We start from the raw sequence: 18,274 nt of genomic DNA, 5'->3' as shown, positions 1-18,274 counted from the left end.
ATACTTCAATGTAGGCCTACCTGAATCGAAAATATTTACTGCTTACTGTATAGGCAAAGTCAATATGATTTGCTGAAAAATGCATTTCGATGAGTCAATGTCAAGTATTCCAATAATTTAAATACCATAGATGTATTCAAATTACGAAATTAATACATGTTAAACCGTGTGCATAATGATTAAACATATTATTGTCCCTGAGTGAACTAGTCACGTTTTTCTAATTATTTATTTTATATTTGTATTAGTTTAAATGTGGGGGTTTTTATCTGTAAATTAGTGTTTTGCCTGACAGTCCTAATATTCGGGATCCATGTCAACGCTTGACGCGTGTTTGGAGACGAGGGAGAATAGGCTATATTTCAAGAGGGGGGGGGGTTGCTTTATTGCGTTATTTATCGGTGGTTTTCGGAAAAAAGCGTAATTATTCGGTAGTTTTCGGGAAAAATCGTTGTTTTGTCGGTGGTTTTCGGGAAAAAGCGTTGTTTTTGTCGGTGGTTTTCGGAAAAAGACTTACTGGCTACAACATAGAGTCGTTACATAATTAGCGTCGTTACAAACATCCCTCGGTGCACTTGTCTTGACAAGCCAGTTGTATAACCAACAGGCTGCAGAAGAGGTTTTCCGTGTTCCATGGACGATAGCTGATGTTCTAGCCTAGTCTAGCCTACATAGATAGTATTTAATGTAATTACTCTCCGTCACACTGAAGACTATTCAGAAACAGGGTTAGTTATAATTTATCAGCTTGACCTGACAGAGAAACTCAAAACAACTGCCTCATCTAATATTATCATCCCTTCCTGTATGTACTCTGAAATGTATTATTGGTAGGCAGCATGGTCAGGTCATTCCAATAGACTAGTTAAAAGATTAACACGTTTATCTGCAGTTGTCGGGAGAAACAATATCCATGGTAACCGAGTCATCTGAAGTTGGGGAATTGCGGCCCGTAGACTTGATATGCATTTTGCCTGTTTTATGTAGATTAAGTATTGATAGGTTACATATAGGTTATATTAATATTAGCGTGGCAATTCTTTAACATTATAATTACAGTAGGTGTTATTAATATTATAATTAAACCTGTTGGTGTTAGTAGTGCTAGTTTCAGTAGGCCTAGTATAAATAGTTTATGGTTGCCGTAATATATACTTTTATTTTGCCATCAAAGTAGGGATGAAATTGAATGTATTTAATTAATTGAGGTCACACTGAAAAAACCAGGTCATATACATTAACAGCTGGTAGATGCTGGTCCTGCTAGTCTTCTTATTATTGCTGTGTCTTGTTGCTCCTCTATTGTTAAATATATATATATATATATATATATATATATATATATTATTGACTTAGAACACGACAAAAAACAAGTAATCTGCCATCAAGTGTACTTTTATGACACTATTTTTGGTCAGACAGAGAAAATTGCGACTATAGATGTCACCTGATTAGGCTGGAAATATTTTTTGGGTGGGGGGGGGGGGGACATCCCTCTCTCCCTCTCCCCTCCCCCACGGACCAGAAGACCGCCTACCACAGATAGACGACCCGAGACCCCTTATAGATTTAAAAAGAGACGCTGCATTCTCAGACTGACATTCATTCAGCACTCACTGCCACCTTTTAAACAGATTTACTCTGTTCGCTTAGCTGCTAGTGTCAATACCCGATACCTTGTTCACTTCACTTCGTCTCCAGCACCATGCTCAGGATGCTACAGAAACTCCGTCTCCAGCCAGGGATGATTATATTATTGATATGGCTCTGTCATTTCATGGAAGATCAAAAAGTACAAGGTACATTATTATTATATTTTCCAAATCTTTTCGATTCCCCCCCTCCACCCCTCAACAAAAAAAACTTTTACTGCAAAGTGTATCCTATTCCGTCTGCGTCTTGATGTGAATTGTAACGGTGTCAGAATTTCCAGTGTTGCGAACGTTTCAAAGAGAGTTCTACATTCTTTCCATTTGGTTTGAAATTGCTCACGATCAGATTGACTGTACTAAACAGGTGCCATTAGGGTCGTTTAAACGCGATGTTACTGCAAGTTTTTTCTAGCCCACACGATCAAGGCACATGGAATGGCATTTTTAGATGGATTTCTTTCCCACTTGCTCTCCAAGTCTGTAATACTTGGACATTTTTGTTAGTTTCACGGATTGCCATATCACCAGTCCGCTACGGTCAATATGATGGGACGCATCAGTGTGGTGTGGCTGTATACACAGTTAACTCAAACTGAGATAGAGTTGGAGACGGTGCATGGCAGAGAAAAATGCTTGAAATTTGTGAGCACATATTATTTGACCCATAGAATGTTGTTTATGTGCGTTGCAACCAACCCATTTCCGATCTATTTGTCATATGGAGATCGGTACCACCTTTATTATTGTGACATTGATAATGATTTGAATACAGTTTGCTGATAATGATGCTCATAAATTACATAATGACAAAATGTCCCTTAATTTTCTGCCGTTGAAATTAACGTCAACAATATAAACCGTTTTAAATGCACCCTTTAAAAAAAAGTTACAAATTAGTCGTATTGGTTGGTGTCCATATGTGTCTTTGGGCAACGTGTTGTTTTGGTAGCTATTCGTAAAATGCTGCTATAACAGGTCTCGGTGTGATCTGCGTCCACGAATGCGAATTGCTAAAATATATTTGGAACAGATTTTACACAACCATGCGTATAGTTCGAGCATCAACATTCAAGAATGTCAAGAATATGCTACAGTTGTTCTGGACTGTTATAATCGGACACAGAATGGATAGGCAATATAACTAGATTGCTCCACTGTCTGCATTTTGAACATGAATAACTCGGTACTTTGTATACATTTTTATCATACCGGCTCTCAGTATTGAACATTGGTGACGGGATTACCAAGTGTTAAAATATTTTCATTACGATGGAAAAAAAAAAAAACCTGACCCAGACACGTGTTGTGTCTGGGTCAGTAACTCAGCGCCTTGGCTTCAGACTTTAATACGACTGGGACGTTTTCATGTTTGTTTCCAGCTGGCAACTGCTGGTTACAGCAAGGGAAGAACGGGAGGTGTCAGGTGCTCTACGTGCCGGGGATGAGCCGAGAGGAGTGTTGTCGAAGCGGGAGGCTGGGGACGTCATGGACCGAGGAGGATGTACCCAACAGCACCTTGTTCCGGTGGATGATCTTTAACGGCGGAGCCCCTAACTGCATACCCTGCAAAGGTTCAAGTTTTATTAGTCGTATGTATGGGATACACGTTATACAGTTTACACGTCTAACAAAATGTATGTATGGGATACACATTATACAGTATACACCGTCTAACAAAATGCTTTCTTTCAGGTTCCTTTTCCACAATGCAACAACAATAAGAACTAATACAATTTAAGAATAGGGAACATGAAGTACATGTCTCATAAATTATAATACACATTTTAGCATTAGTATAATACATGAAGGCACAATTTATAGTCCAATATTTACACGTGTTTTGGGGAAGGGGGATTGGTGGAAATTGTTTAAACGGAGGTGTGTTTAGAAATCATAGAGTCTGGTAGCAACAGTTGTGACTTGTGTATAAAACAATGTTACAACTTCATTTATATTTAAGTGGAAACTCAATTAGACTAATTTGTCGACACGTTTAAAGTTTATTGACCTCGTTGCGTCTAAACATTGTTTATTCTCCATAGTTGTGTTTCATATCATTTAATAAACTTGATATCTCTTCAAACTCCAGAAACGTGTGACAACGTGGACTGTGGACCCGGAAAGAGCTGCAAGATGAACCGGAGAAGTAAGCCGCGCTGCGTCTGTGCTCCAGACTGCTCCGAAGTCACCTGGAAAGGACCTGTCTGCGGCTCGGATGGAAAGACATACAAAGACGAGTGCGCGTTGCTCAAGTCCAAATGTAAAGTCCATCTGGACCTGGATGTGCAGTACCAGGGCAAATGCAAGAGTAAGTCCACCGGGCAGGCAGACCCAAATGCATTAAAAAAATAATAACGTCAGCTACTTATTCATATCCAATTCTTTGGAAACTTTTCCCATTATAATTAGTCTTTTGACCAATCACATCAGATCTAATTGGTCAAAAGACCAATTAGTGAAACAAAGATCAGAATTGGGCAGCCTGTCTAAAGGCAGCCAATGGGGATGCCTGTCTAAAGGCAACCAATGGGATTCAGTCTGATTGCATTTTATTTGATCACAGTGAGTAATGGTCGATTCACAGGTGTTTAATTAAGGCACATCTGGTTGGCTTGTTACTCTACTGATATGAATCACCATGTTAATTTGCCTCCCTTTCGTTCTGACAGAGACCTGCCGGGACGTCTTGTGCCCGGGAAGCTCCACGTGCGTCGTGGACCAGACAAATAACGCGTACTGTGTGACCTGTAATCGGATCTGCCCTGAACAGACGTCACCGCAGCAGTTCCTGTGTGGCAACGACGGCATTATCTACGCCAGCGCCTGTCATCTGAGGAGGGCGACATGTCTCCTGGGAACATCCATAGGAGTAGCATACCAGGGGAAATGCATCAGTAAGTAGTGTCTCCTGGGAACATCCATAGGAGTAGCATACCAGGGGAAATGCATCAGTAAGTAGTGTCTCCTGGGAACATCCATAGGAGTAGCATACCAGGGGAAATGCATCAGTAAGTAGTGTCTCCTGGGAACATCCATAGGAGTAGCATACCAGGGAAATGCATCAGTAAGTAGTGTCTCCTGGGAACATCCATAGGAGTAGCATACCAGGGGAAATGCATCAGTAAGTAGTGTCTTCTGGGAACATCCATAGGAGTAGCATACCAGGGGAAGTGCATCAGTAAGTAGTGTCTTCTGGGAACATCCATAGGAGTAGCACACCAAGGGGAAATGCATCAGTAGTGTCTCCTGGGAACACGCATAGGAGTAGCACACCAAGGGGAAATGCATCAGTAAGTAGTGTCTTCTGGGAACATCCATAGGAGTAGCATACCAGGGGAAATGCATCAGTAGTGTCTCCTGGAAACATCCATAGGAGTAGCATACCAGGGGAAATGCATCAGTCAGTAGTGTCTCCTGGAAACATCCATAGGAGTAGCATACCAGGGGAAATGCATCAGTAAGTAGTGTCTCCTGGAAACATCCATAGGAGTAGCACACCAGGGGAAATGCATCAGTCCATAGGAGTAGTACCAGGGAAATCTCTGGTAGACATCCATAGGAGTAGCATACCAGGGAAATGCATCAGTCAGTAGTGTCTCCTGGGAACATCCATAGGAGTAGCACACCAAGGGGAAATGCATCAGTCAGTAGTGTCTCCTGGGAACATCCATAGGAGTAGCACACCAAGGGGAAATGCATCAGTCAGTAGGCCTAAGCTTTTGAAGCAACAGTATATAATTGGGCTTAGTCAGCTTAGTCTGCATTTACACAGGCAGCCAAATTCAGATATTTCACCACTAATTGGTCTTTTGACCGATCAGATCAGATCTTTTTGCCAATAATTGGGCAAAATATCAGAATTGGGCTGCCTGTGTAAATGCAGCATAAGAGATCCACAAGTTTCTAACGGAAGGGGCTAGGGGTTATTTCTGGACATGGCCTACGTACTGTGGTCCCTCCTTGACACTCTCACACTGTACACCAGGGGTTGGGACCGGTTCAGGGAACAGAACCAAAAACGTGTTTTTTTAAAATAGAACCGGTCTCGTTCCAGTTCCAACACTTACTTCCCGTTGATGACTAAACTCAAGAAAAGTTGCGCTATTTAAGCAATATGATTGGCTGTTCATCCACTACGGCTCCAACGAATCACAACTTCTCGAGCTGTCCAGAGCTGAAAGAAGCATCCACCTATCTACTCACTGAGCTTATTCATTTTAGGGAAAGAGATTTACAAAAGTAAACCAATAAGTGAACAGACTAGCAATACGCTGGCTACTGTTGCTAGTCTGCTAATTGAAAGCTACAAATTACTCTTTATCATTAGTCTTGACTAACTTACTGTAGCCAGGTCCATATCGCTTTTGGAACGCAATTGTCTTAAAGGGGCAGGGTCCTATTTTACAACATTAAAATTAGTTACATTGTTACATTTTATGAAACGGCTTTTTTAATACACATCATATTAACCAAATGTAGCTTATAGCTGAATACAGATAGAAAGCCTGTCAACCTATAGTCTCTGCATGACCCCAATGCATTTAAAAAACAGCACCACGTCTGGCATCAAGTTAATATTGGACCCTGTCATGGCCCAGAGTTTTACCTGACCAGATCATGAGATCAGAAAAAAAACTCCAGGCCCCAGAAAAGACATACACCAACTTTTGAACCTGTTGTACCACCACTCCCCAGGGCTTCAAGCCTCCTCCTGCACCCTCTCTCTCTCTATCTCCCAACCTGTTGTACCACCACTCCCCAGAGCTTCAAGCCTCCTCCTGCACCCTCTCTCTCTATCTCCCAACCTGTTGTACCACCACTCCCCAGAGCTCAAGCCTCTCTCCTGAAAGAAGCACCTATCTACCACTGAGCTTATTCATTTTATCTCCCAACCTGTTGTAAACCAATCCCCAGACTAGCAAAGCCTCCTCCTGCACCCTCTCTCTGCTATCTCCCAACCTGTTTACCACCACTCCCCAGGGCTTCAAGCCTCCTCCTGCACCCTCTCTCTATCTCCCAACCTGTTGTCTTACCACTCCCCAGGGCTTCAAGCCTCCTCCTGCACCCTCTCTCTCTATCTCCCAACCTGTTGTACCACCACTCCCCAGGGCTTCAAGCCTCCTCCTGCACCCTCTCTCTATCTCCCAACCTGTTGTACCACCACTCCCCAGGGCTTCAAGCCTCCTCCTGCACCCTCTCTCTCTATCTCCCAACCTGTTGTACCACCACTCCCCAGGGCTTCAAGCCTCCTCCTGCACCCTCTCTCTCTATCTCCCAACCTGAATACACCCTGTTGTACTCCCCAGGGCTTCAAGCCTCCTCCTGCACCCTCTCTCTCTATCTCCCAACCTGTTGTACCACCACTCCCCAGGGCTTCAAGCCCCTCCTGCACCCTCCTCTATCTCCCAACCTGTTGTACCACCACTCCCCAGGGCCCTCCTGCACCCTCTCTCCCAACCTGTTGTACCACCACTCCCCCCACTCCCCAGGGCTTCAAGCCTCCTCCTGCACCCTCTCTCTATCTCCCAACCTGTTGTACCACCACTGCCCAGGGATTCAAGCCTCCTCCTGCATCCTCTCTCGCTATCTCCCAACCTGTTGTACCACCACTCCCCAGGGCTTCAAGCCTCCTCCTGCACCCTCTCTCGCTATCTCCCAACCTGTTGTACCACCACTCCCCAGGGCTTCAAGCCTCCTCCTGCACCCTCTCTCTCTATCTCCCAACCTGTTGTACCACCACTCCCCAGGGCTTCAAGCCTCCTCCTGCACCCTCTCTCTATCTCCCAACCTGTTGTACCACCACTGCCCAGGGATTCAAGCCTCCTCCTGCATCCTCTCTCGCTATCTCCCAACCTGTTGTACCACCACTCCCCAGGGCTTCAAGCCTCCTCCTGCACCCTCTCTCGCTATCTCCCAACCTGTTGTACCACCACTCCCCAGGGCTTCAAGCCTCCTCCTGCACCCTCTCTCTCTATCTCCCAACCTGTTGTACCACCACTGCCCAGGGCTTCAAGCCTCCTCCTGCACCCTCTCTCTCTATCTCCCAACCTGTTGTACCACCACTCCCCCCACTCCCCAGGGCTTAAGCCTCCTCCTGCACCCTCTCTCTCTATCTCCCAACCTGTTGTACCACCACTCCCCCCACTCCCCAGGGCTTAAAGCCTCCTCCTGCACCCTCTCGCTATCTCCCAACCTGTTGTACCACCACTGCCCAGGGCTTCAAGCCTCCTCCTGCATCCTCTCTCGCTATCTCCCAACCTGTTGTACCACCACTGCCCAGGGATTCAATCCTCCTCCTGCATCCTCTCTCGCTATCTCCCAACCCTTAACATTTCTGTCGCATCTCGCGCCTTACACTTGTCCATCACACATGTCAACAACTAGCTTGCCCGCTCTGGAGCTAAATGTAAAATAAATATATATATATATATATCACAGGTTAAAAAAAGGAACTGAAAGGAACAATTTAATCCTGTACTTTTATTTTGTTCGAACCAGAATTGTATTATGCTGGTCGGAACAGTGGAACAGAATGGGAAGAAAATAGTGGTTCTGTTCCGAAGGAAATAATTGGGAAAAATGATTTCAGTTCTTAACCATGCTGTACAGTACTTACAATATAGTCTGAATGTAGGCTTTACCATAGAAATGTAATCTATAGAAGGGATTTAGAGCCCCTAACCCTGGCAATCTGACTGGTAAACTCATGGGTATTCGTTCTAAACATTCTATTTCTATGGCCTGTACCTCGTAGGCTGATTCTCTTTGCCAACATTTGAGTTGTTTTTAGTCCACTCTGCCAACATTCCACATACATGGAGGTTCTCCAAGCAGAGCCATTGAAACTGTGGATGTTCAGTGTACCTGGGACTACTTTGTACTTGTTACTGTTTAGGATATGATGGACGTCTGATTGTTTCCTGAAGTTGGCAACATTACCCACAACACAGCTGAGGACGTTTTTCCTCCCCACTACAATGATACTTGACCACACATGAACTAACATAGGACATGACTCACTTCGACCCACTACGGTTTCATGTTGATATGATTCAATACGACCCACTATGGTTACATGGAGATATGACTCAATACGACCCACTATGGTTACATGGTGAAATGATTCACCACGACCCACTATGGTTACATGGAGATATGACTCACCACGACCCACTATGGTTACATGGAGATATGACTCACCACGACCCACTACGGTTACATGGTTATATGACTCAATACGACCCACTATGGTTACATGGTGAAATGATTCACCACGACCCACTACGGTTACATGGTGATATGACTCACCACGACCCACTACGGTTACATGGTGATATGACTCACCACGACCCACTACGGTTACATGGTTATATGACTCAATACGACCCACTACGGTTACATGGTTATATGACTCAATACGACCCACTATGGTTACATGGTGAAATGATTCACCACGACCCACTACGGTTACATGTTGATATGATTCACCACGACCCACTATGGTTACATGGAGATATGACTCACCACGACCCACTACGGTTACATGGTTATATGACTCAATACAACCCACTATGGTTACATGGTGAAATGATTCACCACGACCCACTACGGTTACATGGTGATATGACTCACCACGACCCACTACGGTTACATGGTTATATGACTCAATACGACCCACTACGGTTACATGGTTATATGACTCACCACGACCCACTACGGTTCCATGGTTATATGACTCAATACGACCCACTATGGTTACATGGTGAAATGATTCACCACGACCCACTACGGTTACATGGTGATATGACTCACCACGACCCACTACGGTTACATGGTTATATGACTCAATACGACCCACTACGGTTACATGGTGATATGACTCACCACGACCCACTACGGTTACATGGTTATATGACTCAATACGACCCACTACGGTTACATGGTTATATGACTCACCACGACCCACTACGGTTACATGGTTATATGACTCAATACGACCCACTATGGTTACATGGTGAAATGATTCACGACCCACTACGGTTACATGGTGATATGACTCACCACGACCCACTACGGTTACATGGTTATATGACTCAATACGACCCACTACGGTTACATGGTGATATGACTCACCACGACCCACTACGGTTACATGGTTATATGACTCAATACGACCCACTACGGTTACATGGTTATATGACTCAATACGACCCACTACGGTTACATATTTATATGACTCAATACGACCCACTACGGTTACATGGTGATGTGCCAAGCAGCACCATAGATGACCTAACATAGGACATGGCTCACTATGACTCACTACGGTTACATGGTGATATGACTCAATACGACCCACTATGGTTACATGGTGAAATGACTCACCACAACCCACTACGGTTACATGGTGATATGACTCAATACGACCCACTATGGTTACATGGTGAAATGACTCACCACGACTCACTACGGTTACATGGTGATATGACTCAATACGACCCACTATGATTACATGGTTATATGACTCACTACGACCCACTACGGTTACATGGTGATATGTCAAGCAGCACCAACGAGGCGTCGGTCTGATAAGTTCTGTCTTTCTTCTCCTCTCCTCTCTCTGGCTCCAGAGGCCAAGTCGTGCGAGGACATTCACTGCAGTGTGGGGAAGAAGTGTCTGTGGGACGCCAGGATGAGCCGAGGCCGTTGCTCCCTCTGTGAGGAGGCGTGTCCAGAGAGCCGGATGGACGGGGCGGTGTGCGCCAGCGACAACACCACCTACCCCTCGGAGTGTGTTATGAAGCAGACTGCCTGCTCTCTGGGAACGCTCCTGGAGGTTAAGCATTCAGGATCTTGCAACTGTAAGTAATCACCACAGCAAAAGACAATTCCATGATCTTTCCCAACAATAAATACCTCCCTCGTCTCGTCTTGAGCCCCCGCCCCTGCAAACTCCTACACCACCCCCCACCCACCCGGCACAGCTCAGCACAGCTTAACGCATCTGAAAGGACTTGAGAATGGGAGAACTTGCATGATGTTGTCTGTGTTGCTGGCTTCTCTAACAAAAACAAAAAAAAACATCTGCAAAAACAAACGTAAAAGTTTTTAAAAATATATATCTACAGTGGGGAGAACAAGTATTTGATACACTGCCGATTTTGCAGGTTTTCCTACTTACAAAGCATGTAGAGGTCTGTAATTTTTTATCATAGGGTACACTATGGTACACATAGGTACACAAAAATCCAGAAAATCACATTGTATGATTTTTAAGTAATTAATTTGCATTTTATTGCATGACATAAGTATTTGATACATCAGAAAAGCATAACTTAATATTTAGTACAGAAACCTTTGTTTGCAATTACAGAGATCATACGTTTCCTGTAGTTCTTGACCAGGTTTGCACATACTGCAGCAGGGATTTTGGCCCACTCCTCCATATAGGCCTTGTCCAGATCATTCAGGTTTCGGGGCTGTCGCTGGGCAATACGAACTTTCAGCTCCCTCCAAAGATTTTCTATTGGGTTCAGGTCTGGAGACTGGCTAGGTCACTCCAGGAACTTGAGATGCTTCTTACGAAGCCACTCCTTAGTTGTGTGTTTCGGGTCATTGTCATGCTGGAAGACACAGCCACGACCCATCTTCAATGCTCTTACTGAGGGAAGGAGGTTGTTGGCCAAGATCTCGCGATACATGGCCCCATCCATCCTCCCCTCAATACGGTCTTGGCCATTGTGGAGAGGTTGGAGTCTGTTTGATTGAGTGTGTGGACAGGTGTCTTTTATACAGGTAACGAGTTCAAACAGGTGCAGTTAATACAGGTAATGAGTGGAGAACTGGAGAGCTTCTTAAAGAAAAACTAACAGGTCTGTGAGAGCCGGAATTCTTACTGGTTGGTAGGTGATCAAATACTTATGTCATGCAATGAAATGCAAATTAATTACTTAAAAATCATACAATGTGATTTTCTGGATTTTTGTTTTAGATTCCGTCTCTCACAGTTGAAGTGTACCTATGATAAAAAATGACAGACCTCTACATGCTTTGTAAGTAGAAAAACCTGCAAAATCGGCAGTGCATCAAATACTTGTTCTCCCCACTGTATATATCAACAGGTTAAGGACAGTTCAAAAGAGAACTTACTCTTTTTTTTGGGGGGGGGGGGGGGGTTGAGATGCTAACTCCATGAAAATAACAAGAGACTAACTTTTACAATTAGAACAGTGAAATGTTCAGTATTTAACATCTAGTTTGTGGTCATAATCTCACTTCCGTGCAGTTTTTTTTTGTTTTGTTTTTTTTTGTCATAGTTTTAATTGTATTTTTCATCTAGACAGATAATGGTAATATCTGTACGGCTTCGACATTCCATGGTCACATTGCTAATTTTATGTTAATAATGCATTATGTTTTTTCTTTTGGGGTGTAATCAATCAATTCAAAATAGACTAGGTCTGTAATGGTATAACACTCTGCTGACATGTAATATAGAGTCAGAATGAAAACACACACCACTCTGCTATAACATGTAATATAGAGTCAGAATGAAAACACACACCACTCTGCTATAACATGTAATATAGAGTCAGAATGAAAACACACACCGCTCTGCTATAACATGTAATATAGAGTCAGAATGAAAACACACACCATGTAATATAGAGTCAGAATGAAAACTCCCACCACTCTGCTATAACATGTAATATAGAGTCAGAATGAAAACACACACCACTCTGCTATAACATGTAATATAGAGTCAGAATGAAAACACACACCACTCTGCTATAACATGTAATATAGAGTCAGAATGAAAACACACACCACTCTGCTATAACATGTAATATAGAGTCAGAATGAAAACACACACCGCTCTGCACAGAATGAAAACACACACCACTCTGCTATAACATGTAATATAGAGTCAGAATGAAAACACACACCGCTCTGCTATAACATGTAATATAGAGTCAGAATGAAAACACACACCAGTTGCATACATTCATATAAGTGCATAAGGTGATTGTAAAATTGGTGCCGATTTATCTAAAATTATTTAAATTGAACCTCAACACATAGACTACCTATTTCTACCAAGATTCTACCTGCTCACTAAACTGGGGCTATACCTGCCTTCAAATTGTCCCAAAATAGCCTCAAAGAAATGATAGAAGTTCAATTCTAAGTCGCTATATGTCAAAGAATGTCTGATGAAATCATTTCATTTTCATCCTGATGAATAAATCTGGATATCTTCCACTACACTACATGATTATATATGATGTTCCAACTGACTACATTTCTTCCACTACACTACATGATTATATGATGTTCAACTGACTACATTTCTTCCACTAAACTACATGATTATATGATGTTCGACTGACTACATTTCTTCCACTACACTACATGATTATATGATGTTCCAACTGACTACATTTCTTCCACTACACTACATGATTATATGATGTTCAACTGACTACATTTCTTCCACTAAACTACATGATTATATAATGTTCGACTGACTACATTTCTTCCACTACACTACATGATTATATGATGTTCGACTGACTACATTTCTTCCACTACACTACATGATTATATGATGTACATTTCTTCCACTACACTACATGATTATATGATGTTCGACTGACTACATTTCTTCCACTACACTACATGATTATATGATGTTCGACTGACTACATTTCTTCCACTACACTACATGATTATATGATGTTCGACTGACTACATTTCTTCCACTACACTACATGATTATATGATGTTCGACTGACTACATTTCTTCCACTACACTACATGATTATATGATGTTCGACTGACTACATTTCCTCCACTACACTACATGATTATATGATGTTCGACTGACTACTTTAATGTAAATGTGCCTTATTAAGGTACATGTAGATTACAACTTCTTTTAAAGGACCTTTGCCATGATCACCTCATGAAAGAAGCATTTACCCTATAAGCAGAAGTAGCAGCTTGCAGAAAAATGTTATCTTATTTCTCCTCAGTCACTTTCTTCTTGTAGAAAATTAACATGTGTTCTATCCATCTATCTGTACTTACTGCTGTGTGTGCTGAATGTAATGAATGTTGTCATTAAGGATATATGTATATATAAAAACAAATCCCTTTTGGATTTGATGAGGTACTGCTCGTTTTGTATTGTTGTTCCTCTTGCCTTCTACATTTCCAAAAATCAAAGCTGTGTGGTTGGCCTGGCTCATGTCCTGCTCGATAGGTCATAGGTCAAACTGCTGTGCCCCCAGAGAAACACTCCGCCCAATGGCAGCCACTGTACTGTGTCTGAGACAAAAGGAGACTTTTTTTTTAAATAAAGAAGAGAAAGGCATTGAATACCCCCCCCCCCCCACACACACACGCCAAGTCCCGTCTCGTCCCTGAAACATGCCAACACCACCACGCTTTCCTGTGGCTTTGTGCAGGGAGTGGGGGGGGCTTTGAGAACCTTCACTGAATATTGTTCTGCTGCGTTGCTGTCATGCTCTTTATTCATACACCGGCTGTCATATATTCTCCCATCTAGCCATAACAGGAGACCGTGAAGAAGAGGAGGAGGAGCAAGAAGATCAGGACTACATGGTTCACATCCATCTGTCCCCCTTATTGGATGGATAGACTGTCTATCATATCCACATGACCTCCTTATTGGATGGATAGGCTGTCTATCATATCCGCATGCTCTCATTATTGGTTGGATAAGTTGTCTATCATATCCACATGCTCTCCTTATTGGTTGGATAAGCTGTCTATCATATCCACATGCTCTCCTTATTGGTTGGATAAGCTGTCTATCATATCCACATGCTCTCCTTATTGGTTGGATAGGCTGTCTTATCTACCTGCCTGGTCTCCACGAAGGGAACAGTCCTAGGGCCAGGTCTCATGTTGTCCATACTGTACAGTACATATGTATATGCTTATTTATACATATTGTTCAGTTCTGCTAGATGTTTTATTTATACTGTGTTTTGTGTTATTTTTTAAAATAATTTATACATTTACAATGTTCAGGATTACTGTGTACCAGGTTATTGTTACCACTAGTTTCTATTGGTGTTGTTGTCCTGTTTATTTTTTCCCTCCCTTCCTTCCTTCCTTCCTTTTTTATTTTTTATATATAATGAAGAAAAATATATTTCTCCAAAGAGAAGCAGTGTTATTTATTGAGTGAAGTATCCGTCTCCATTCTGTAAGCTGTAGTGGACTCTCATGACTCCCTGTGCTGTACTAACCTACCTATGTTCAAAGTGTTAGATATCTCTATCACAGATGTTTCTCATTCACACATCAATGCATCAATGCTTTAGCCTACTGTGTGTTTATTTATGGGGGGAAATCTGACCTGTCAATCATTTATGTACAGAAATGTTTCTGCTTTTTTGTTTTTGTTTAACCCATTATTATAACTCGCTAAAGGGACAGTTGTTAGGGTCAAATCTATTTGAATTCCAATGCGTTTTCAGGAAGTAAACCCAAATTTAAAAAATGTTCCTCATTGAAGAGAATTGGAATTTCAGTGTACTTCCTGAATTGAATGGAATTGAAATGGAATTGAATTCCCACTTGGTTATGAATGCCGCCTTAGTTACTCCCTCCCCTACAATGTGTTTCCCCAATGGAGATGTCTGTCTAACCCAGACATCACCCAGTAGCAGTATTTTTTAATTTTACATGTTAAGAACAGATATGTTTTTTTTGTGGGGGGGGGGGGGGCAACACTTGATTTTTGTCACAAGATGTGCCATGAACATTTGTGTGCTGCCAATGTTGTGCTCCATGTAGCTCACCTGACTAAAATGCTATACACATACACTGTATTAAACCTCATCACTTTGCTTTTCTCATACTGCCCTTGTTCTTCTCAGAATGCATTTTCATTTTTAACAAATCACAAGAGAAATACAAAATTCTGTTATAAGTATATAGTTCTTTTTTATTTTTATTTTTTTATGTAAATGTCATATGTACAGAAAGTCTGATGGTATTTGTACAGATATGAAGAGTAAAACCATATAAAAACGTTTTTGTTTCCTTTACATGTTTGTTGTTTCTGACTCGTAAAGGAGACTGAAATCTCACTGTCTTTGATATACAAACGTATTAGATATTTTCAAAATCACTGACACCAAAACACCAAAAAAAGTATTTCACCAAAGAATTCAACACTGTGATATGCAGTATACATTAATCTATATCTTGGGCCTTTAAGAAATTACATTACATTTACATTTAAGTCATTTAGCAGACGCTCTTATCCAGAGCGACTTACAAATTGGTGCTTTCACCTTATGACATCCAGTGGAACAGCCACTTTACAATAGTGCATCTAGGTCTTTTAAGGGGGGGAGGGGGAGAAGGATTACTTTATCCTATCCTAGGTATTCCTTAAAGAGGTGGGGTTTCAGGTGTCTCCGGAAGGTGGTGATTGACTCCGCTGTCCTGGCGTCGTGAGGGAGTTTGTTCCACCATTGGGGGGCCAGAGCAGCGAACAGTTTTGACTGGGCTGAGCGGGAACTGTACTTCCTCAGTGGTAGGGAGGCGAGCAGGCCAGAGGTGGATGAACGCAGTGCCCTTGTTTGGGTGTAGGGCCTGATCAGAGCCTGGAGGTACTGAGGTGCCGTTCCCCATTAACTACAAGCCCTATGAAATGTGTCCCCATAGAAGTATTGAGTAACAACAGCTGATTCCAGAGTATTGTCTGTTGTTTATTGGTACAGTAATGCTATTTAAGGCAGAATGATCTCAAGTAGGAGTGGTGATCTGAGATCAGTCTATAATGTTAAATCATAGCTAATACGATCGTATGGACTGATCCTAGATCAGCAATCCTACCTAATCTGATACATGTGCCTAGATCAAACAGACACTTTGTTGTTTATATTATACTAAGAGGTGTGTCTGTAAGAGGTTGATCCTAGCCAGATGAATCATGGGGTTGGTCCTAGCCAGCTGAATCATGGGGTTGGTCCTAGCCAGATGAATCATGGGGTTGATCCTAGCCAGATGAATCATGGGGTTGGTCCTAGCCAGCTGAATCATGGGGTTGGTCCTAGCCAGATGAATCATGGGTTGATCCTAGCCAGCTGAATCATGGGGTTGATCCTAGCCAGATGAATCATGGGGTTGGTCCTAGCCAGATGAATCATGGGGTTTGTCCTAGCCAGATGAATCATGGGGTTGGTCCTAGCCAGCTGAATCATGGGGTTTGTCCTAGCCAGATGAATCATGGGGTTGATCCTAGCCAGCTGAATCATGGGGTTGGTCCTAGCCAGCTCATGGTGTTGATCCTAGCCAGCCAGATGAAATCATGGTCCTGCCAGCTGAATCATGGGGTTGATCCTAGCCAGCTCCTAGCCAGCATGGGATTGATCCTAGCCAAGCCAGCTCATGGGGTTGATCCTAGCCATCCCAACCGGGGTGAAGCCAGCTGAATCATGGGATTGGTCCTAGCCAGTGGCAGCATCATGTTGTGGGGGTGCTTTGCTGCAGGAGGGACTGGTGCACTTCACAAAATAGATGGCTTCATGAGGAAGAAAAATTATTCGGATATATTGAAGCAACATCGTTCAGGAAGTCAAGACATCGTTCAGGAAGTCAAGACATCGTTCAGGAAGTTAAAGCTTGGCAGCAAATGGGTCTTCCAAATGAACAATGACCACAAGCATACTTCCGAAGTTGTGGCAAAATGGCTTAAGGACAACAAAGTCAAGGTATGGTAATAGTTATCATAAAGCCCTGATCTCAATCCCGTGGAAAATGTGTGGGCAGAACAGAAAAAGCATGTGCGAACAAGGAGGCCTACAAACCTGACTCAGTTACACCAGCTCTGTTAGGAGGAATGGGACAAAATGCACTCAACTTATTGTGGGAAGCTTGTGGAAGGCTATCCCAAACGTTTGACTCAAGTCACACAATTTAAAGACAATGCTACCAAATATTGAGAGTATGTAAACTTCTGACCCACTGGGAATGTGACAAAGAAATAAAAGCTGAAATAAATAATTATCTCTACTATTATTCTGACATTTCAGATTCTTAAAATAAAGTGGTGATCCTAACTGACCTAAGACAGGGAAGTTTTACCAGAATTAAATGTCCGGAATTGTGAAAAACTGAGTTTAAATGAATTTGGCTAAGGTGTATGTAATCTTCTGACTTAATCTGTGTGTGTATATATATATATATAGTATATAATCAATAGTTTGGGGTCACTTAGAAATGTCCTTGTTTTTGAAAGAAAAGCAATTTTTTTGTCCATTAACATAACATCAAATTTATCAGAAATACAGTGTAGACATTGTTAATGTTGTAAATGACTATTGTTGCTGGAAACAGCAGATTTTTTTATGGAACATCTACATTGGCGTACAGAGGCCCATTATCAGCAACCATCACTCCTGTGTTCCAATGGCACATTGCGTTAGCTAATCCAAGTTTATCATTTTAAAAGGCTAATAAATCATTTGAAAACCCTTTTGAAATTATGTTAGCACAGCTGAAAACTGTTGTACTGATTAAAGAAGCAATAAAACGACACTTTTTTAGACAATTTAAGTATCTGGAGCATCAGCATT

The 18,274-nt window shown here is 42.3% G+C and overlaps 1 protein-coding gene across 3 annotated transcripts; it reads left to right on the top strand.

Annotated features, from left to right (window-relative positions):
• Nucleotides 1-1,588: 1,588 nt before the first annotated feature.
• Nucleotides 1,589-15,407, top strand: fsta (follistatin a). Of its 3 annotated transcripts, none has more exons than XM_029647243.2 (6): nt 1,589-1,799; nt 3,032-3,223; nt 3,742-3,960; nt 4,322-4,546; nt 10,283-10,513; nt 14,224-15,407. In XM_029647243.2, exons 1-6 carry the CDS (start codon nt 1,706-1,708, stop codon nt 14,313-14,315), a joined length of 1,053 nt encoding a protein of 350 aa, XP_029503103.1. In that variant the 5' UTR covers nt 1,589-1,705; the 3' UTR covers nt 14,316-15,407. The 3 variants fall into 3 exon arrangements, with proteins under 3 accessions (XP_029503103.1, XP_029503102.1, XP_064882978.1); XM_029647242.2 differs by having other exon boundaries at nt 3,032-3,241; XM_065026906.1 differs by lacking the exon at nt 14,224-15,407 and having other exon boundaries at nt 10,283-10,767.
• Nucleotides 15,408-18,274: the final 2,867 nt, after the last annotated feature.

The sequence above is a fragment of the Oncorhynchus nerka genome, linkage group LG13 (assembly GCF_034236695.1).
Source record: "Oncorhynchus nerka isolate Pitt River linkage group LG13, Oner_Uvic_2.0, whole genome shotgun sequence".
NCBI classification, from domain to species: domain Eukaryota; kingdom Metazoa; phylum Chordata; class Actinopteri; order Salmoniformes; family Salmonidae; genus Oncorhynchus; species Oncorhynchus nerka.
This window is presented reverse-complemented; position numbering and strand designations above follow the sequence as displayed.

Coding starts and splice junctions, on each gene's coding strand:
- fsta (XM_029647242.2), top strand. CDS start 1,706: ATGCTCAGGATGCTACAGAAACTCCGTCTCCAGCCAGGGATGATTATA. Junction 3,242..3,741: donor AGGTTCAAGTTTTATTAGTC/GTATGTATGGGA, acceptor TTCAAACTCCAG/AAACGTGTGACAACGTGGAC. Junction 3,961..4,321: donor GTACCAGGGCAAATGCAAGA/GTAAGTCCACCG, acceptor TCGTTCTGACAG/AGACCTGCCGGGACGTCTTG.